At 36.8% G+C, this 23,267-nt stretch overlaps 1 protein-coding gene across 31 annotated transcripts in view; it reads left to right on the forward strand.

Annotated features, from left to right (window-relative positions):
- BAZ2B (bromodomain adjacent to zinc finger domain 2B) overlaps positions 1–22,134 on the forward strand; it is a 413,832-nt gene extending 391,698 nt beyond the window's left edge. For 22 of the 31 annotated variants that reach the window (XM_050752835.1, XM_050752834.1, XM_050752839.1 and 19 more), the window contains 5 exons: positions 2,436–2,582; positions 9,477–9,742; positions 10,331–10,474; positions 14,827–14,971; positions 19,690–22,134. In XM_050752835.1, the coding sequence (XP_050608792.1) occupies positions 2,436–2,582; positions 9,477–9,742; positions 10,331–10,474; positions 14,827–14,971; positions 19,690–19,782 (795 nt within the window). In that variant the 3' untranslated portion in view covers positions 19,783–22,134. The other 9 variants (XM_050752846.1, XM_050752856.1, XM_050752855.1 and 6 more) reach the window with 3 other exon arrangements.
- Positions 22,135–23,267: the final 1,133 nt, after the last annotated feature.

Consider the following 23,267-nt stretch of genomic DNA (forward strand, 5'->3'; position numbering starts at 1 on the left):
ATTTTTTTAAAAAGAGAGAAACTGAGACTGAGTTCTTGCCAGGTATGGTGGTACATGCCAATAGTCCCAGCTACTCCAGAGGCCAAGGCAGGATCATTTGAGCCCGAGAGTTCAAGGCTGTAGTGCGCTATAATCACACTTGAGAATAGCCACTGCACTATAGTCTGGGCAACATAGTGAGACCTTGTCTGTAAATAAAATTGAAAAAAAAAAGATTAAGTCCTAGATCAAAATGAAATTTGTATTTATATTTTTCTCATCTACACCAAAGCAATCATCATGATGTGTTCAGTTTTATTATAAACTTATACACAGAAACCTAAAACTTGTATCAAAACCTGCTTTTATATTGATATATTTAAATTCTGCAATCTATAGCTTTATTTCCATTTTTGCAAATTCATTAACCTTTCCCCTGTTCTTCATCTACCCTTATTAATCATATAATTCTAGCTCTCACAATCTTCATTTCCTTTTTAAAATGCTTAATAATACACTTTTTGCTATGAAACTATCTTGAAAAGAAGGCAGTGTTTCATATTCAAAGATTAAGAAGCACTTTATAACCTTTAGAGACATTACAGTGCCTATAGTAATCCTCATAGTAAGTCCTAACAAAATATTAAAGTGCTCAATATCTTTAGAAATACCCTGTTGGACAAAGACCAAGCTTACCAAGAAAAAGAGGGAGTTGTCATAATTTGCCTCCAGATAATTCTCTGCCCACAGTATACTTTATATTGTTGTTATTAAACAGTAGGCAGCATCCAATATTTTTTACTGTAGTAGCAGAGGAATTAAAACCAAATAATAATATATTTACTGTAACATATTATGAGCTATTACTATAATTTTTCAAAATTGTTATGAGTTTGATATCTGTCACTCTTTCTTTAAAAGTATCAGGAAATAATTTCATTTTTAAATCCTAAGTGTGAGATGTAAGACAGACCTTGTAGTATTTATAGTTACCTAGTAGAGAAAACAATGAGTATTTACTTATGTTCATGAATCTCATTTTTAAATTGTGTTGTTACAGGGATATAAATATAACCTTGCATTGTTATTTCTCAGTGAATACTTTTACAGTAGAAGTTTTAACGATGTAACTCAAATATGGAGAAATAACACCATCTTAAGGTATTCAGTGATGGGGATGTTAGGAAAGGTTATAAAATAGATACGGATTGTTGGAATGTTAAACTCTGCTGCTTTTGCTCGTGGTAACCATGCCAATGTTAATATGAAATATGTAATATATACATTTGATAAACATTTGTCAACTTGAATAGTGTGTGTGCTGTTTTAATAAGATTCTACAACTATCATTGGTATACATACTAAGTTATATAAGAAGACCATTTTAGACTTTCCCAGACTGATACAATGTTGCATTGAAAATTAAAGTAAGTTTGAACGGTTAAGCTATTTTGTTTTTAAGAGCATATAAATACCTAACTTAAAGTAGTTTAAATGGTTTCTGGTTTTCATTTTTTAAAACATGCACTGCAGGACATTTTCTTTTGTGACTGGAATATGAACTAGTTGTCAAAAAACAATGTTAGTGCTTACCATCTTTTACAGCCATCTTGAAAGTTTTTACTTGTCTAACTTTTCTTCTTTCCTTTGTAAAACTTACTGTACAGAATATGTGTACACGGAAAAAGTCTTCTTTTTGCAGATTTAAAGTTTTTAATTATATTAGAAAATTTTCAATAGAAAATAACTAGTTTTATTTTTAATTCTAAAAAAATAAATAATGACCTCTTAATTTCTTACATGTATCTTTTTTCCTTAGAAACTGTTTTGTAGGATCCATTTTCTGCACTATGACACATGTTTGATTTGGGTTGATTTTCAAAGTTTCCCAGTTTGAACACATTTTCCAGTCTATCACAATATATATAGATGAATTAGTCAAAAATCTAGGGTTATCTTTTAATTATACATAATTATGATACTAATACAAGTTTTCTAATTTTGATTTTAAAAAATACTGTAACTCTTATTTCTTTCTCAGGATATCATGAGGATGCTAAGATAAGCAAAAGATGAAGCACATTAAACAAAGAAAACACCATGTATTAAAGCTATTCATTGCTTTATGTGCTCTAATGTCATGTTAATTATTTCATATGTTAATGTGTACATGCTTCTGAAGTGTGTGCAGGCATTCTGCCTCTAAGCTTTGTTCTTTGCAGTGTACTTGAAATGTGCATTTACCCCACAGCATTTACCCCAACAGAACTGCTCACCCGTCATGTGGTCCATATCTGTATAACGAAAGATACATAGATGTGTATGGCTACTATATATTTGTTAGCAAGCGGAATGTTCATTACTAATATAAATTAGGAATTATGGTGCATTGAACATCCCAATAACTATTACTCATGGCAGATGGTTAATTTTAAATGATTTTTCATGTATTATAGTACTGCCAAATCTGTCGAAAGGGAGATAATGAAGAACTGCTTCTTCTTTGTGATGGCTGTGACAAAGGCTGTCATACCTACTGCCATAGACCCAAGATTACAACAATCCCAGATGGAGATTGGTTTTGTCCAGCTTGCATTGCTAAGGTAAGACGATCTAAAACTAAACTTTTTATTTTATTTTATTTTATCTTTTTCTTTTTTTTTTAAATACAGGGTCTCAGTTGCCCAGGCCGGAGTGCAGTAGTATGATCATAGCCCACTACAGCCTAAAACTCCTGGGCTCAAGCAATCCTCTGGCCTTAATCTCCTGAGTAGCTGAGACTACAGGTGTGCACTGCAAGCTAATTTTTTTTTTATTTTTCTTTTTTTTTTTTTTTTTTTGTTTTGTTTTGAGAGAGATACGGTCTTGCTATGTTGCCTACAGTGGTCTCATATCTGACCTCAAGCAATCTTCCTACCTCAGCCTGCCAAGTCACTGGAATTACAAATGCAAACCACTGCACCCAGCTCCAAACAACTTTTTTTTTTTTGAGACGGAGTCTCGCTCTGTCTGCCCAGGCTGGAGTGCAGTGGCCGGATCTCAGCTCACTGCAAGCTCCACCTCCCGGGTTCACGCCATTCTCCTGCCTCAGCCTCCCGAGTAGCTGGTACTACAGGCGCCCGCCACCTCGCCCGGCTAGCTTTTTGTATTTTTTTAGTAGAGACGGGGTTTCACCGTGTTAGCCAGGATGGTCTCAATCTCCTGACCTCGTGATCCGCCCGTCTCGGCCTCCCAAAGTGCTGGGATTACAGGCTTGAGCCACCGTGCCCGGCCCAAACAACTTTTTAATTACTAGATTAAAATGCAGAGTTTTATGGTGTTTATGTTTTGAAGGCAGACTCTAGGTATTCCCTACCTCAGTTACTTTCTCCTATATTTAAACTCTTAACCTAATTATTAACAGTAAGCTAATTATTAACAGTCTTTTAACCTAATTATTAACTACCTCTCCACAAACTCACTTCAAACATCCATCTGTCCACCTCCTTTCTTCCCTTCCACTTCACTCCCTGTAGCACTTCAACTCCAATAATCCTTTGATCTCACCAGGACTTACAGTTTGTCTTAAGACTTTTCACTGTTGCTCTCCCATTTCATGTCCTGTCTTTCCTCCTAATCTGTCTTAGATGTCATTATCCCATTATCATCCCAATCATTGATTCCACCATTAGGTCCTTTGCCTGCGCCTGCCCTTGGTAAAAACCATTATTCTGGTTAATACAACTCTCTGATTTCTCTAGCACCTATACCTTTGTATCTGAATATAGCTGTGCAATACTCAGCCTTTAAATTCAAGGCATTAAGGCCCGGGTATGTTGGCTCACGCCTGTAATCCAAGCACTTTGGGAGGCTGAGATGAGCAGATCATTTGAGAGGAGATCAAGGCCAGCCTGGCCAACATGGCAAAACCCCATCTCTACTAAAAATACAAAATTTTAGCCAGGCAAAAATTAGTGGTGGCACATGCCTGTAGTCCCAACTACTTGGGAGGCTCAGGCAGGAGAATCGCTTGAACCTCGGAGGTGGAGGTTGCAGTGAACCCAGGTCATTCCACTGCACTCCAGTCTGAGCTACAGAGTGAGACTCCATCTCTAAATAAATAAATAAACAAGGTGTTAGAGGGCCTTTAATGATGTCAATAATTTATTTCTAGCTCTGTCTCCTCCATCTTAATTCTCAGCTTATTGTCATTCAGCTGAGAAAATGGAAGCCATCGGAAGAAAATATCTCATCTTGCCACCACATCTGCTGTCCTTCTGCTTCCAGGCTCACATACCTTACCTTCTCTGCTGTTGCCATGAACTCCTAACTAAGCGAATTTTCCCACTTGTGCCTCAGATTCCATCCCTTCTTACCCTCTTGGGAATGTTATTCCAGCAGTTCTCCCTTCTCCTGCATCACCGATTTCTCCTTCTCCACTGGGTTCCTCTCTTTAGCCTACTGATGTGCTGCTATCTCTCCCATCTTAAGAAAACTAAACAAAAACCCTCTTCTGTCCTCACTTCTCCCTTAATCCAGTTCCTCCATTTTTTCCTTCCATTTACAGAAAAACACTTGGAAAATGTTTTGTTCTGGTTCTATCTAATATCTCTCCTCTGGTTTATTCTTTGTTTAAGACAGAATCTTAATCTGTTGCCTTGGCTGGAATGCATTGACACTATCACGATTTATCGCAGTCTGGAGTCCCTCAGGTTCAAGTGATCCTCTCACCTCAGCCTCCCAAGCAGCAGGGACTACAGGCCTGTGCCACTACGCCTGGCTATTTTTTTTTTTTTTTTTTTTTTTTTTTTTTTTGTAGAGATGGGTTCTCACTATGTGCCTAGGCTGGTTTCAAACTCTTGGGCTCAGCTGATCCTCACACTGCAGCCTCCAAAGTCTGGGATTACAGGTGTGAGACAGCACACTCGGCCCTGATTCACTCTTGAGCTCACTATAGATTTTCACCTCCACAGCTTCTCCAAAAGTGCTCTTATCGTGGCCACAAACAGCATTCACATTTCCCACTCCAGTGATCAGTGCCTGTCATCTGACCTATTACATTTGGTAGAGCTGAACACTTTCTCCTCCTTGAAACACTGATTTTCACTTGACTTCTAGCATACCATACTCACCTGGTTTTCTTTCCAGTCTTTGCTTCTTCTCAAATCTCCTTCACTGATTTTTCCCCACCTCCCTGATCTGTAAACATTGGAGTGCTTTCTTTGCCTCAAGGTTATCATCTGTAAAATGGCATGGTATCTGCTTTGTGGGGATTTGTGAAGATCAAATAAGGTCATACATGTAAAAGTTTTTATAACTTTATAGTTATGTGAAATGTTAATTTTAATACTTTATTATATTTTAGACTATATTTCACAAGATAGCAAGTGGTCTTACATGGCATCATATTCACTAATAATCATTTTTTGATTATTTTGATTATTCTCATTACTTGATCATTTTTGTCATACATAGTTAAATATAACAGCAGCAGTCTTCACTGATTGTACATAAAATTACCTTTTAACTTCATAACTGTTAAGTTATAGAAAGTTTCTCTAACACTCTATGAATTACTAACAGATAAATGTTTTCGGTCTTGGGAGTATTACCTGGTAGGTCGTTGGATGTTTGTTTTCAATAAATTTTCTTAAATTAGTATCCTAGCTATCTGCCATTCAAGGAGTAGACTTGGAGACATAAGATCTGTAATCTCATTTGAGCCTTTCTATGTGAATACAACTTTCTAAACTTCTGCTTTTTTTGTTTTCTAAATGTAGTGAACTAGATGTTTCTCACAACAATAAAACTCTAAACATTGATTTTGATATATAAGGAAGAGTTAAGGTTTTTTATCTTTCCAGTTAATTCATAGTTATTTAAAAATATTTATACTATACATACACCTTGCTCTCAAGTGGGTTTTTCTGCATACATTATCCTGATTAACTGTTTTTACTGTGCATTTATGTATGTGTGTATGTATGTATATATGTGATCACAGGATCACAGAATTGAAAAGATGTGTATGTGTTTGTTTGTGTGTGTGTGCATATATATACAAGATAGCTATACCTCAGTATCTGCAAGGGATTAGCTCCAGGATCCACCATGGATACCAGAGTCCACAGATGCTCAAGTTCCTTATATAAAATGGAATATTATTTGCATACAACCTACACACATCCTCCCATATACTTTAAGTCATCTCTAGATTATTTATAATACCTAATAAAACATAAATGCTATGCAGATAGTTATTATACCATATTGTTTTTTATTTATTATTTTTTATTGTTTTGTTATGAGGGGGTTGGATTTTTTGTTTTATATTTTCTTTTTTTTTTTTCTATTAAGACAGTGTCTCACTCTGTTGCCCGGGCTGGAGTGCAGTGGCATGATCTTGACTCACTGCTGCAACCTCCGCCTCCCGGGTTCAAGCGATTCTCCTGTGTCAGCCTCCTGAGTAGCTGAGATTACAGGCGTGTGCCACAACGCCTGGTTAACTTTTGTATTTTTAGTAGAGACAGGGTTTTGCCATGTTGGCCAAGCCAGTCTCGAACTCCTAACCTCAAGTTATCTGCCTGCCTCGGCCTCCCAAAGTACTGGGATTACAGGCATGAGCCACTGCGCCCAACCTTTGTTTTATATTTTCGATTTGCAGCTGGTTCAATCCATAGATGTAGAACCTGCAGATATGGAGGTCCAATTGTATTAGTACACACTCTTAGATACACACACACATACACACACAAACTCACATATTAAACATTTCAAACTTCAGTGCCTACAAAAGCCAAGTAAATGACATGAAAGAGATCATTGGACCCCTCGTGGGCGCTGTGGCAAAGAGGGGAGTCATGGCCCTATTTAAATTTAACAGTCAAAGCTCAACTTCACCGAATTGCTGTCATGTAGGAATGTGGGCCCCATGTTCCAGAACCCACTCATATTTCAAGGGAAGTCGAGACTATGGATTTTTATGTCCTCCCAAATATTAAATATTGGAAACAAATTCAGAATTTTTACAAGCATTATATGAACCAAATACATTCTGTGGCCTGTTTGGAGCCTGCAAGCTACTAGTTTGTGACTTATATCAATATATAAACAAGAAAGATATGTGCTGTTGTTCATGAAATCTGGTAAGTGTTGCTTAAGACCCACTAAGTTCCTCTTTGAATTTGTACTGTAGCCAAGAAAAGGTGATGGGGATTGGGGGGATGCCCTGCCCAAGAGCAAAATAATAGGTAATGGAGTAACTTGATGAAAGTTTGCTTTTGAAGTATGTGTATTTGCGCTATTTAATGAGATCAGTTTACACACATCATTTTTTTTTTACATCACAAGTTTTTTTATTCTGTGATTTCAATTTCATACTTTCTTTTTTTTTTTTTTTTTTTTTTTTTTGAGACAGAGTCTCTCGTTCCATCACTCAGGCTGAAGTGCAGTGGTGTGATCTCAGCTCACTGCAACCTCCACCTCCTGGGTTCAAGTGATTCTTGTGCCTCAGCCTCCTGAGTAGCTGGGATTACAGGCGTGCATCACCACACCTGACTAAATTTTGTAGTTTTGGTAGAGACGGGGTTTCACCATGTTGGCCAAGCTGGTCTAAAACTCCTGACCTCAAGTGATCTGCCCTCATTTGGCCTCCCAAAGTGCTGGGATTACGGGCATGAGCTACCATGCCTGGCCCAATTTTATATTTTCTTATTGTGAGTATTAATTTGTTAGAAAATTATCCCAAATAATATTTTAGTTCAAGTAGAAACTAGATGTTTTGGCCCACTATTCATAAAATTTTTTCTGTTTTAAGTAACACAGCTATTTAATCTAATTTGTCATTAAATGGACTTTTTCTTCATTATATTAAGTACTCTCTTTTTTAATGATTTCAGAGTGCTAAAAGCTAAGTGTAATATAAAAACCCAAAATAATCAGATTTTAATGAATATAAATAAGTGGAGAAGAGACTGAATAAAACATATTAATTATTTCAGTTAGTGACAGGGATTGTGATTCTTTGATATGATATGGTGAAAGCGTTGAATTTATGGTTTGCCTTATTTAGTCAATTAAAATATCTCCTTAACTATACTTTAACCTGCCAATAAAGAAGCAAATAATTTTAACTGCTTAAGAGCATTTTTAAGTAATGTACTGGCAGGGGTCATGAAATCCTCAAAGAAACTGCTATGAAATACTCCAAAGAAATGTTTTTCAGCCAGTTTTAAGAATACAGCCAACTTTATTAGCCAGGCATGGTGGCACACACTCGTAGCCCCAGCTACTTGGGTGGCTGACGTGGGAGGATCTCTTGAGCCCCAGAGGTTGAGGCTGCAGTAAGCCATGATTGTACCACTGTACTCCCAGCCTGGGCAACAGAGTGAGACTGCCTCAAAAAAAAAAAAGAATACAGCCAACTTTAAATTATTGCTACACTGATTATGTGACTTTGCAGTCTAGGATTTCTTAACAATCTGGTTAAGGTAACAGTTTTCTAAAAGTGTTTGGTGTTAACCACATATTTGGAAAATAAAAATAAAAGTCATACATTGCCGGAACTTTACCTACCTTTCTTTTATGATCTATTATATTTATTATAACATTTAACTCTCAAAAGGCATATTTTTTTTCTCTATGAATACAGGGTGGGGCACCCTTCTTGTTGCAGCAGTGTGCTGCCTGCAATTTGTAGTTATATTGCATAAGACCACGTTGAGATTTCTTTTTTGCATGTAATTCTAGAGCTAGAATGACTAGCAAGTATGTGGCTAGTCATCCTTATTTTTAAAATGAGAAAACAGGGCCTCACATGTATTTTTGCTTAAAGTTAGTAGCAGAGCCGTAGCTGCAATTCATATCCTTTGATTCCAAGTATAATGTCCTTTATGTCTTTCTTTCTATGTTGTTTTTCTCAAAATCAGACATCTTTTTACCCCATCTTTCGCCACTGCTTTGTTCACACCTGGGAACCACAAGTTTGTGGAACTCTCTTCTTATTGCAAATACCTTTTATTTTTTATCCAGGAAAAAAAATTAATTTCTAGTAGATTTGATCACTTGGACTTCTCTATTTGACACTTCCTTAGCTCTTTTTCATTTTTTGGCCTGGCTTTTTATTACCTCTTCAACTTTCTTATTAACAATCTCTGTGTTTTAATTTATATTCATCTTTGTTCCTAATTCTTTTGTATCTTTAAACTCATTCAAGTAGTGACCTAGACTGAAAGAATACTGCAGACACCCTCTGTAGATGAATTACCATGAGATCAACATCTTCAAGTTTTAAGAATTCTTAAGATGAATAGACCTTTCATTTTTTATTAGATTTTATCCTTATATTATGAAGGGAAGAAATACACAGAACGTTCTTAAGAATAATAGAGTTATCAACATTCTAAATCCGAGTTATTCTTTTTACTTGTTTGTCCTGTCAGACTTTTCATAATTTAAAATAATAGAAGGTCTGTAGACAGTCACTTTCTTACACCTCATTTACTTTTTTTAAATTAAAGGCAAGTGGTCAAACTCTAAAAATCAAAAAACTTCATGTCAAAGGAAAAAAGACTAATGAGTCAAAGAAAGGCAAGAAGGTAACTTTAACAGGAGACACTGAAGATGAAGACTCTGCATCTACAAGTAGTTCACTGAAAAGAGGAAACAAAGACCTCAAGAAAAGAAAAATGGAAGAAAACACTTCTATTAACTTGTCAAAACAAGAAAGTTTTACTTCAGTTAAGAAGCCGAAAAGAGATGACTCCAAGGACCTAGCTCTTTGCAGGTATTATTTCCGTTTTCATGCACTGTATATTTCTAATGTCCCATTTTATTTGTTTAGAAACCTTTTACCATATCAAAGCTTCCTTTCTGACAATTTGTGGAAATAAAAAAATGTAAAGCATAAATGTTAAGAAAATGTGTAAGTATAGTAAATGTATTCCTTTATCTTCTTTTAATGTTAATTTGCATTGAGTTTTATTTGAAAGATTATAACTGGGCCTGGCACATTGGCTCACGCCTGAAATCCCAGCACTTTAAGATGTCAAGACAGGCAGGTCACCTGAGGTCAGGAGTTCAAGATCATCCTGGCCAACATGGCAAAACCCTGTCTCTACTAAAAATACAAAAATTAACTGGGTGTAGTGGCATGCACCCATATTCCCAGCTACTCGAGAGGCTGAGGCAGGAGAATCACTTGAACCCGGGAGGCAGAGGTTGTAGTGAGCTAAGATGGTGCCACTATACTCCAGCCTGGGCAATAGAGCAAGACCCTGTCTCATATATATATAAAATAACTGAAAGCTTTTTTAATTAAAAAATAAGACAATTGTAAAGTAGGGATACTGATTTCAATCATTATTTTCTTTAGTATGATTCTGACTGAAATGGAAACTCATGAGGATGCATGGCCTTTTCTACTTCCTGTAAACTTGAAACTTGTTCCTGGTTATAAGAAAGTTATTAAGAAGCCTATGGATTTTTCCACAATTAGAGAGAAACTAAGTAGTGGACAGTAAGTAAATCATTTCAGTTCACTAAATATTTATTGAATACCTGATATATGCTAGGCATATTTGTCGTGAGCCAAAGATATTTTAATCAACAGCAAGATCTAGGCCCTGCCTTTGAGGCAGGTGTGTGTGTGTGTGTGTGTGTGTGTGTGTGTGTATGGTGCACACACGCGCACACGCGCGTATTTGGTTAGAGTAGAATGCTGTAGAAGAGAAACCAACTAAAATTATTTAAGAAATTAAAAACCAGTGTAATAGACCTGCTTTTGACATTGAAATAGCACCACCAACCCAAGCTGAAGGTAAGGAAAAGTATTAGGAGAGCCTCCCAAAGTAAGTAACATATAAGCCGGAATTTGTATTCTGCATCCATGGAGTATCGACCACACGTCACGTGGATTTAACAAAAATTGACTCAAATATTGTTAGATTATTACAATGTAGAAATAGAAGATCTTTGGAAGCTTTACACATTAAGAGCTTTAATGTGAGTTATTGGAGAATACCAAAATTCCATTTATTAAATGTGGGAGAGAAAACTATTATTTGCTGTTCTCTACCGTATTCTCTTTGCAATCCTATTCCAGGAATAAAGTTACTTATTTTGGGAGGCTTTCCTGATACTCATACAACATATATTTTAATTACATTGTTATTATCTAGTATATATTTAGTTCTTCCTATACATTCTTTTGGTGAAAATAACTGTACTCTATGATTTATATTCAATTTAGAAGAGTTAAATAGAACTTATAATGATCTGTGTCCCTCACATATATCAAGTGATTTACTAGGTTGACCAAATGACTAATTTATTTCTTTGGAGGATGAAATAACAGTCGTCTAAAGGTTTATGTCTGTTTTGTTTTATTATTTTTTAATTACAGAAGGGACCTGCCTAAATTCAGGAAGCATTTAAAACCATTAAAATGATTGATTGGTACTTATTGGTTCCAATATGTAAACACTGTTATCTAGATATGGACTAGTTCTTTTGTTTGTTCTTTTTTTTTTTTTTTTTTTTTTAAGACGGAGTTTCACTCTTGCCCAAGCTGGAGTGCAGTGGTGCATCTCGGCTCACTGCAACCTCCACCCCCCTGGGGTTCAAGCAATTCTCCTGCCTCAGCCTGCCAAGTAGCTGGGATTAGAGGTGCGCGCCACCACACCTGGCTAATGTTTTGTATTTTTAGTATAAACGGGGTTTCACCATGTTAGCCAGGCTGGTCTCAAACTCCTGACCTCAGGTGATCCACCCACCTCCACCTCCCAGAGTGCTGGGATTACAGGCGTGAGCCACAATGCCCAGCCTCTTTTGTTTGTTCTATCAAAATAGTCAGTTGTCTAGGTAGATGGCACAATGAAATTTGTAACTAACATGGCCGAGAAAAAGAATTACACATGAAGACTTTACTAGTATTTAAGTTAACTCTTGATTTTAACTTCCATCATCTTCCAATTCCTAGATAAAAGATTAACGTAAACCTCAAAATTGTTAAAACAAATAGGCTTAGAAATATATATATATAAAAAATGCTACAAAATCATATGGGCCAGGCGAGGTGGCTCATGCCTCTAATCCCAGCACTTTGGGAGGTGGAGGCAGATGGATCACTTAAAGTCAGGAGTTTGAGACCAGCCTGGCCAATATGGTGAACTCTCGTCTGGTACTAAAAGTACAAAAATTAGCTGGGCGTGGTCGTGTATGCTTGTAGTCCCAGCTACTCAGGGATGAGGCACGAGAATCACTTGAAACCGGAGGTGGAGGTTGGAGTAAGCTGAGACCACGCCACTGCACTCCAGCCTGGGCAACAGAGTGAGACTGTCTCAAAAAAAAAAAAAAAAGCTACCAAATCAGAGCTCCTTTGGGGAAGAGGAAGAGAGAAGGAAACAGTCTGTGTAATCCTGTTTGTAATGCCAGCTGTGTGGGAAGCAAAACTCAGTAGATTCAAGCTCCTTGAACTCTCCACTTTGAGTTGTTTGACTAAACTGAAATTAATGAGTTGGAACCAAAACTCACAAACCATGTTTCAAATTTTTAAACTAGAAATTTTTGGAATAGAGGGAGGGGCCTACTTAAATGAATTTTTCTGATTTCCATCAGCTGCCCCATCCCATAAAGGAAGGACACACATATGAGTTGTATGCTTTTTTCACCTAGAATCTCACCTAGAATTCTCTCCTGGATTCCACTCTCCCTAATGTTGATCATTAACCTTTTCTTTGGGTAAGGAACAAAGAGAGAAGTAGTTCTCAAATTAACTTAAAATATTTTATAAAAATTATTCCCACACATATTGTATGATTCCATTTATATGAAGTATCTAGAATAGATAAATCCATAGAGACAGATAGAAGATTGGTGGTTGCCAGGTGCTGGGAAGAGGGAGGAATGGGGAGTACCTGTTCAATGAGTATGGCGTTTCCTTTCAGGGTGATGACAGTGTTTTAGAGGTGACGATAATACAGTGTTGTGACTTAAATGCCACTGAATCATCCACCTTCATATGGTTTATTTTATGTGAATTCCTTAACCTCAATAATAATAAGCAAATAATTCCTAGGAAAATGGATGAGGTTACCTAAGGGCTGACTTAACTCTGTGAGCACATTACACATAGAGAAATATTCCTTTCATTATCACACAGAAGAAGGGAGTGAAAGGTCATACAAGATATGTCACCAAAGAAATAGAATTCCACTTCGACAAGTTCTCACAGCGTCAGTGCCTCATAGGGTATTTCTCTTTTTTTAATTTTTATTTAAGTTTTTGTGGCTACACAGTAGGTGTATATTTATAGATACACGAGATACAGGCATGCAATGCATAATAATCACATCATGGAAAATTGGGTATTCCTCACCTCAAGTATTTATCCTTTGTGTTACAAATAATCCAATTCTACTCTTTTACTTATTTTAAAGTGTACAATTAAACTATTATTGACTATAGTCTCCTTGTTGTGCTATCACCTACTTATTCTTTCCTTCTATTTTTTTGTGCCCAGTAACTATCCCCACCTCCCCACTGCACTTCCCAGCCTCTGGTAACTATCCTTGTACTCTGTTTCCATGAGCTCAATTGTTTTGATTTTTAGATCCCACAAATAAGTGAGAACACGTGATGTTTGTCTTTCTGTGCCTGGCTTATTTCACTTAATATAATGACCTCCAATTTGATCCACGTTGTTTCAAATGAGAAAATCTCATTCTTTTTTTTATGACTGAATGGTGCTCCATTGTGTTTAAGTATCACATTTTCTTTATCCATTCATCCCTTGATGGACACTTAGATTGCTTCTAAATCTTGGCTGTTGTGAACAGTGCTGCACCAAACATAGGAGTGCAAATATCTCTTTCGTATACTGATCTCCTTTCTTTTGGGTATATATCCAGCAGTGGGATTGCTGGATATCATGGTAGCTCTGTTTTTAGTTTTTTGAGGAACCTACAAACTATTCTTCATAGTGGTTGTACTGATTTACACTCATGGAATATTTTTAATGGTTACATTATTTTAGTATCCAGCTTGTCATAGGTTAGAGTTAACTTAAAATTTGCATTTCTAAAAGCTGTCTTAAAATTTGTTGAATTGGCTTGAGTTGGCTTGAAATGACCATTCCCTTCTTACTAATAAGCTTACGTAGATTCATCCACCTTTCTTTTTTCTGTTTTTCTACAGAGAAAGAGAATTGAGCTTATCCCACCAGAAAAGCACAGAAGCCATAGTACTTCTTGTTGAAAGACAGACCCTTGTAATGTTACCTCTAGTAGAGACATAGCATATGCTTATTTTGCTTGTTTGAGTTCGTCATACTCTAATGCTTGGGCAGAAGAGCATATATGAAGAGAAGAGAAATGGGAAATGGGGAAGACTTAACACAGAGCACCATATCTTGGGGTGTATATAAAAGCTACAGGAAAAGTGTAATTTTTATCGTTGCATGGGGAGCATTGACATGATTTCTACTGCAGCTGAGCATTTTCAAATACAGATAATAGGATCCCGCAAGTGATACATTTGGTCAGAGAACTTAATAAACTAGTCAAGTGGGATAGGTCCTGTGACAGAATTGTGTGATACAGGTCAAACAGGAGACGGGTTATGGGGAAAATGCCTGTTGAAATATGTTTTGATCTTCGGAGAAATATATTTTTCCATTTAACCTGTTCTTTAAATCCAGTATGTTTCAGAACACACAAAAATTTTTAAATGTTCCATTTATAAAAGGGTATCAGTTTAAATGCAGTTATCCTAATCATCTTTCTTTCATTGTTACCCTTTATTACCTCTTTATTTGTTTACAAAACAAATCCACTCTATGAAAGCAATCTCTAATTATGTGTTTTCTTTCAGGTATCCAAACCTTGAAACCTTTGCTCTAGATGTCAGGCTTGTTTTTGACAACTGTGAAACATTTAATGAAGATGATTCTGATATAGGCAGAGCTGGCCACAATATGAGGAAGTATTTTGAAAAAAAGTGGACAGATACTTTCAAAGTGAGCTGAAGTTATAATAATCTCTTTATTTTTTTCCTTTTAAACAAGGACAAATGAGACCAGCAATGTGAACTGTATTTACATAAACGTGCAAGGCACATACATAATGACTTTCTTTTTCCTTAAGATAAGTATAAAAAAAAAAGTATCAGAAGAATGATACCATTTTTAAAGGCTTCACTCCTACAACAACCAAGGCCCTCGGTTATTGGTTTGTGTGATTTATCAGCTAATTTAGGTAGAACAGGGAAGCACACCCAAAGAATTTTCAAAGGAAGGGGTGTTATAGTGCAATAGCAATTAAAATATATCAAATCGCACTGAATACTCAACACCAGAGCTCTAACGTGGGAAATGGTTCTCCTTTCCCTCTCAATAAATATCTATTTTTCATTTTTTTACTTTGTAGTTTATTTTTTAGTGAATGTATTTAATTTTATGAATTATTTATGATTAAACCACATCCAGAATCTTCGTTTTCTGTGAAAAGGAAGAACTAGAAAATTGCTTTAAATCTTGAAAATACAACAAGGAATGTTTTAAAATATAAAACAAAGCCAAGTTAAACTGTTTACACTGATGTGCTATAAGAGCACCAAAAAGAAACTTTACTGTAGAGTTACAAGTACATTTATATATATATGTTGCTGCATCACTTGTGTAGTTAAATTGTATTTCAAAACAGTGAAAACATTGACATGTATATACTGTTCATTCTTGTTTATATTAAGTCTTGTTTTAAATATGTATTATGTGTATATATTGTTTGCAGACATTATTGTTCATGCCTTAGAGGATTGTAGCATTTTATTTTCATCTGAAGGTAATGATAGCTATACAGTCTGTACAGTCATTATCCTCTACCAACACTGTGGCGTCTCCTTAATCTTGGTAGTGCCTGCCTTTGAAACAGGGTGTAGGGGATATTAGTTTTCCATTTTTCTATTTTGTTATATAATTTTAAGCCACCAGGGCCTAAATTAAAGTATAATCATTTGTATCCATGTGGAATAAAATTGTGACAATTTCCTACGCACACAGTATTTTTTCATAGAAACATTTCCCTCCCATTTGCCTTGCCTCAGAAATAAATTTAAAAGACATTTGTAACCACTGTGTTTTATCTACTGTGTGTTGTGGTGGCCTGTTGGAGGCAAATAGATCAGAATTTTTTTTGTACCTATGTAAGAGTACTTGAAGTTTTATTTAAAATAAAATGTTGTGGAAAAGGTAGCATTCTTTTTTTTAGGAGTGTTATTTTTCACTATGTATGGCACGGATACAATAAAAGACTTTTACAAACTAATTTTTTAGTTTTTCTTAATATACCTGAAAATATATTCTTTTTTAAAAAGCCAGTTGATTTAAATTTGATTTTTACAGAGACCTAAAGGAAGAACAGTGTGTAGAGTGTGGTTCAAAGAGCACTGGGCTGGGTGGAAGAGGGTGAGTTTAAGTCAAGTGGCCAAACTTCTGTAGCCTGTAAGCCTCACTGGTCTGTAAACTTCTCTGGACCTGGTCTTCTTTCTTATTTCACATTTTCAAGATGAAAATATTAGAATACATTAGATCTTGTTCTGGTCTGAAAAATGCCTCTGTGGGTAGCCAGACAACTCAATTGTCAAGAAGAAAAACAGATATATAAATTAGTCTAATAAGACATGTATTTCTCCAAGAATTCAAGAAACATAGTTTGCTGCCCTGCTAGGGGCCGCCAGACTCCAGAGAATCATTGACATAAAAGACAGGCCCTGCCTTCATGGAGCTAATAGCCCCTTGAAGTGGGCCTTAGATAATGTCCACTGCTTTTCATCATGAAGAGAGAATAGAAATGTTTTGAAAAAAGTTTTAACTTCACAAAGCTTCAAAGCCACAGAGTATTTTCAGTATCTCTAGATTGTTTGTGAAGACTTACATGAAAATCAGCTGTTATTATGTAAATATGTCAGTTTCTGTTAACCAGATATTGCAGTGATGTCTTAAAGAGGCTGATGTTTAAGCAAAAATGCCTTGTAGAGCAGGGAAGAAGGCAGCACCGTGAATAACAGTGTCTGGTTTTTATGTTTCTACAACTGCCTGATGCTCCATGAGGATTCTTCATGATGATTTTTTTTTTACCTTAGAGATTATATATGCTTATGTTAATTTATATTAGATGGTATATAAGGGGCTTGATAATAACATGTCTGGTGCCTGAGGGGCTCATAAATAAGCAAGTACTTAAACACACACACAAAATTTGTTGAGAGTGATAATTTTAAAAATAGGGAAAAAAGGAAGGCTTGGTAAACACTGGCTACTTTGGACTGGTGTCTTCATTGTTATTACTCAGCAGACGTAGCTGTTAAACACTGAGTGGACATGATCCCACGAGGGCTGCGGTTGCAGTAGGTGACAGTGGTTACAATACATATGTGGATCACTTGTTATGTAAGTGACTCATGCACTCCCAGGCCCCTAGGTTGGGCTTATTCTCAATAAAAGCAATATCATTGTTCTCCTCAAATTAAAAAAAAATTATCCTAACTCTCTGCTGTCACATAATTGCCAGTATATATAACATATTTTCATTAAGATAACTTAGGCTTTCACCTGACCCTTCTTCATTTTAGTCCTAACATGCACTGTGAATTATTTACAAACCGGTCTACTTTCAAGTTTAGATTTAGATTATCACTCAAGTGGTGACCCACCAAGGATAACCAAACAATCCACTACTGCTGAGCACAGAAGATAATCATCAGTTTGAAACAGTATGTAGACAGGAAATTAATATTTGAGTTGTTAACCACAGTGAAAATTAAACAGGTGAAAATGTGTCTATAGATACACCTAAAACTCAAAAGAAGTAAATTAGCCATAAATGCAAGGTGTTCTTTTTCTTGTTCCAACTCTAAAATAAAATTTTTCACAAGCACCAGTTTTAATCTGAATTATCAAGGATCTAATCTGTCTGTAGTACCTTAATGTAACCCTCCATGCTCCTTCTCTTTTCCAGCCCCTCAATCCCCATAGTCTATAGGGAAATTCAAAATTCTGTTCCTTTAGCTTTCTTCCGTTAAACACTCCTCAACAAGGAAATCTGCTGTCAAGACATTTATTCATAATTGTACATTTAATTTATGAGCTACCTCTTTCAAGGTTATTTGCATTTCAAATATCTCCATTTGAGAAATGAAAGAGGTTTGTGTCTTGCTAAAAGAATTTTATTTCAACAAGGAGAATAAAAGAGGTATTTTATTTTATTTTATTTTTGAGATGCAGTCTTGCTCGATTGCCCAGGCTGGAGTGCAGTGGTGTGATCATAGCTCACTGCAGCTTCTACCTCCCAGGTTCAAGTGATTCTTGTGCCTCAGCTTCCTGAGTAGCTGGGACTACAGGCATGTGCCACCACACCTGACTAATTTCTGTATTTTCAGTAGTGATGGGAGTTTTACCATATTGACCAGGCTGTTCTCAAACTTCTGACCTCAGATGATCTGCCTGCCTCAGCCTCCCAAAGTGCTGGGATTACAGACATAAGCCACTAAAATTTTCTTTTCTTTTCTTTTCTTTTCTTTTTTTTTTTTTTTTTTTTTTTTTTTTTTTTTGAGATGGAGTCTCACTCTGTCACCCAGGCTGGAGGACAGTGGCACAATCTCTGCTCACTGCAAGCTCTGCCTCTTACGTTCATGCCATTCTCCTGCCTCAGCCTCCTGAGTACCTGGGACTACAGGTGTCCGCCACTATGCCTGGCTAATTTTTGTATTTTTAATAGAGACGGGGTTTCACCGTGTTAGCCAGGGTAGTCTTGATCTGCTGACCTCGTGATCTGCCCGCGTCGGCCTCCCAGAGTGCTGGGATTACAGGCGTGAGCCACTGCACCCGGCCGAGCCACTAAAATTTTCTTTCCACAAGGATGTGACTTTAAAAAATAGGGAAATGAGTAGAATCTTATCTTCTAGGAATCTTGCTTCAACAAGATCTCTTAGACTTGCTTTGGCCACATTACAACTCTACCAGAAAAAGGAATTTTTTAAACCTCAACCAATTGAGGTAATTAGTTCCTTTCTTCAATTCATGGCACACTCTTTACATTATTCTTGCAAAGCCCCTCTTTTTTACTTTTTTTGTTTTATTCTTCAGTTCATCTCCACTTCCCCCATATACAACTACTTAAAATATGCCTTTCCAGATGACCCTTTATGTATTTATTTAGCATTATGTTTCTTTGTATGATATGAAAAATACATATGTACACCGTGGTTTTTAGACATATCAGTTGCATTATGCTATAAATCTTATTGTTTTTAAATTCTGTTTCTGTTTCTTTTTAGTTGAAAAAATGTATAACTCTAGTTCATTGGTTTTGATTGCTATAAGGTATTCCATCAGAGGCATACACCACATTTTACTTACAAGTTTCTCTAGAAACAAAAAACCTAGGTTGCCTGCAACTCATTGTCACTGCAAATAATACTGCAGTGATTTTTTTAATACATAGACTTGTATATGGAATCCAGTTTCCAAAATATCCCCAAGTGATCCGTGCCTTCTAGTATTCATGCCCATGTATACTCCCTTTCCACATTGTATCAGGGTTAATCTTTGTGACAACATAATAGGGCATAGTGATAGCTTGTGAATTCCCAGACTAAGCCATAAAATAACACTGTTGCTTCTGCCTTGTTCTCTTGGATTACTTGTTCTCTTGGATTACTTGTTCTGGGCAAAACCAGCCACTATGTTATGAGGATGCTCTAGCAGCCAAGCCCTATGGAGCAGCCAATAGCTACCACCAACTTACCAGCCCTGTGACTGAGGCATCTTAGAAGTGGATCCTTCAGCCCAAGTTATACATTCAGCTGACCGGAGCCCCAGGCAACATCTCGATTGAAACTTCATAAGCAACCCTGAGCCAGAACTACCCAGCTAAGCCACTCCTGACTTCTTGACCCACAGAAACTATGAGATAATAAATGTTTATTGTTGGTTTAAATACTCCGTTTTGAGTAATTTGTTTATTGTTGGTTTAAATACTCCGTTTTGAGTAATTTGTTATCTGGCAATAGATAACTAATATCCTAAGGTAAGAGCTTCTCTAGGATCTACACGGGGGAGTATGCCCTGATTGTTAGGTCTGTACTTGCTGAACTTGCCATCACAGTGCCATGCTACTCTCCAGACGACTGTACCAGTTTAGCCTCCTACCATCAACAGAAGAGGGCTCTTTCTCCCTACCGCCCAACCAGTGCTCAATATTTGGACTCTTTTTTCCTAACAACTTATTATAGATTTTGAATTTTGAAAAGTATTAAACATTTCTTATTATTATACTTTAAATTCTGAGATACAAGTGCAAAATGTACAGGTTTGTTACACAGGTATTCACGTGCCATGGTGGTTTGCTGCACCCATCAAACCATCACCTACGTTAGGTATTCCTCCTAATGCTGTCCCTCCCCTAGTCCCCCACCCCAACAGGCACCAGTGTGTGATGCTCCCCTCCCTGTGTCCATGTGTTCTCATTGTTCAACTTCCATTTACAAGTGAGAACATGCAGTGTTTGGTTTTCTGTTCCTGTGTTAGTTTTCTGAGAATGATGATTTCCAGCTTCATTGATGTCCCTGCAAAGGACATGAACTCATCCTTTTTTATGGCTGCATAGTATTCCATGGTGTTTATGTGCCACATTTTCTTTATCCAGTCTATCATTGATGGGCATATGAGTTGATTCCAAGTCTTTGCTATTGTGAACAGTGCTGCAATAAACATACATGTCCAAGTGTCTTTATAGTAGAATGATTTATAATCCTTTGGGTATATACCCAGTAATGGGATTGCTGGTTCAAATGGTATTCCTGGTTCTAGATCCTTGAGGAATCGCCACACTGTCTTCTACAGTGATTGAACTAATTTACACTCCCACCAACAGTGTAAAAGCATTCCTATTTCTCCACATCCTCTCCAGCGTCTGTTTGCTGACTTTTTAATGATCGCCATTCTAACTGGCATGAAATGATATCTCACTGTGGTTTTGATTTGCATTTCTCTAATGACCCGTGATGATGAGCTTTTTTTCATATGTTTGTTGGCTGCATAAATGGCTTATTTTGAGAAGTGTCTGTTCATATCCTTTGCCCACTTTTTAATGGGGTTGTTTGTTTTTTTCTTGTAAATTTGTTTAAGTTCTTTGTAGATTCTGGATACTAGCCCTGTGTCAGATGGCTAGATTGCAAAAATCTTCTCCCATTATGGAGGTTGCCTGTTCACTCTGATGATAGTTTCTTTTGCTGTGCAGAAGCTCTTTAGTTTAATTAAGTCCTATTTGTCAATTTTGTCTTTTGTTGCCATTGCTTTTGGTGTTTTAGTCGTGAAGTCTTTGCCCATGCCTATGTCCTGAATGGTATTGCCTAAGTTTTGTTCTAGGGTTTTTATGGCTTTAGGTCTTACATTTAAGTCTTTAATCCATCTTGAGTTAATTTTTGTATAAGTTGTAAGGAAGGGGCCCAGTTTCAGTTTTCTGCATATGGCTAGCCACTTTTCCCAACACCATTTATTAAATAGGGAATCCTTTCCCTGTTGCTTGTTTTTGTCAGGTTTGTCAAAGATCAGATGGTTGTAGATGTGTGGCATTATTTCTGAGGCCTCTGTTCTGTTCCATTGCTCTATATATCTGTTTTCGTACCAGCACCATGCTGTTTTGGTTACCATAGCCTCATAGTATAGTTTGAAGTCATGTAGTGTGATGCCTCCAGCTTTGTTCTTTTTGCCTAGGATTGTCTTGGCTATACAGGCTCTTTTTTGGTTCCATATGAAATTTAAAGTAGTTTTTTCTAATTCTGTGAAGAAAGTCAATGGTAGCTTAATGGGGATGGCATTGAATCTTTAAATTACTTTGGGCAGCATGGCCATTTTCACAATATTGATTCTTCCTGTCCATGAGTATGGAATGTTTTTCCATTTGTTTGTGTCCTCTCATTTCCTTGAGCAGTATCAAGCATTTTTTTTCTAGTCACATGAACAGCTTTAATTTTCATTTACCTTTTTGTAGTTTTTCTCTTATGTAGACATAGCTTAACCCTATCTGCTTTCTAAACTGTAGAAACTGCCCCAAATTTTACTTTCAGCGAGTGATATTCAGGAGATGGAACATTCGCATTTGCTGTGGTTAGCTGGAAAGACTGATGGTGCTAAAGAAAAAGCTCAGGTAGGTATACAGAGGTTCCTAGAAAGTAGAGATTTTGGGTAAGACTGGGGCTAACAGATGTTTGAGTTACCATAGCAAAAGAAGTATTTATAGGTGTGCTAGATGGGCAGTTGGCTAAATCAAAGGTGAAAGGAAAAAGCTCATTGCACCTTCACTGAAAGAATTTTGCACCTTAGCATTTAAATCCATGGAAAGGCAGTGGCAAAATCACCATATGATATCCATTTGTAGTTTCTCTTCCCTAGCCATACACATGAAGATTAGCTAGGCTGTTCTCATTAGACGCCTAAAGAAAAAAGCATTATAGGTATACCATAAATTGTGCATAGTTCATTCTTTAAATGTTTTTTAAATTTAAAACCTTTTTTCGCCGGGTGCAATGGCTCACGCCTGTAATCCCAGCAATTTGGGAGGCCAAGGTGGGCAGGTCACCTGAGGCCAGGAGTTCCAGACCAGCCTGGCCAACATGGCAAAACCCCATCTCTACTAAAAAATACAAAAATTAGCCAGGCGTGGTAGTACACACCTGTAGTCCCAGCTACTGGGGAGGCTGAGGCAGGAGAATCACTTGAACACAGGAGAACGATGTTGCAGTGAGCCAAGATCGTACCACTGCACTCCAGCCTGGGCAACAGAGTGAAGCTCTGTCCCACAGAGTGAGGTTCTGTCCCAAATAAATAAATAAAATAAAACCTTTTTTTAAAATCAAGTATTAAGCTGGACTTGAAAGAATATCCTTATTATCTCTGAACGGACGTCTCTTAGTAAAAATAGCCCTAATAATCATGGTAGTGGCTATCAAAAGAATGTGGTTGAACCTTAAAGAGGGATTCAGTAGTGAATGAAAAAGAGAAATAAGGCTTATTCCCATTTGGGAATAGATCTTGGGCAGAGGTGAAAGGAAAGCTCTGACTTCAGTAGGCCATTAAAAACGAGTGAGGCATTCGCATGACACAGATTTGCACGGAGACAGTAGAAGGCCTGGAGAGGCTATAGACTTAGTCTAGTCATTTTTCTAATCTCCAGATGTTTTCACAGCTTTTTCAAGATTGCATTCAGCATTCGTGATGCACTTTTATGACTATCTTCATCGTGCCAAGTCTCAAA

Source organism: Macaca thibetana, chromosome 12 (assembly GCF_024542745.1).
Source record: "Macaca thibetana thibetana isolate TM-01 chromosome 12, ASM2454274v1, whole genome shotgun sequence".
Lineage (NCBI taxonomy): Eukaryota > Metazoa > Chordata > Mammalia > Primates > Cercopithecidae > Macaca > Macaca thibetana.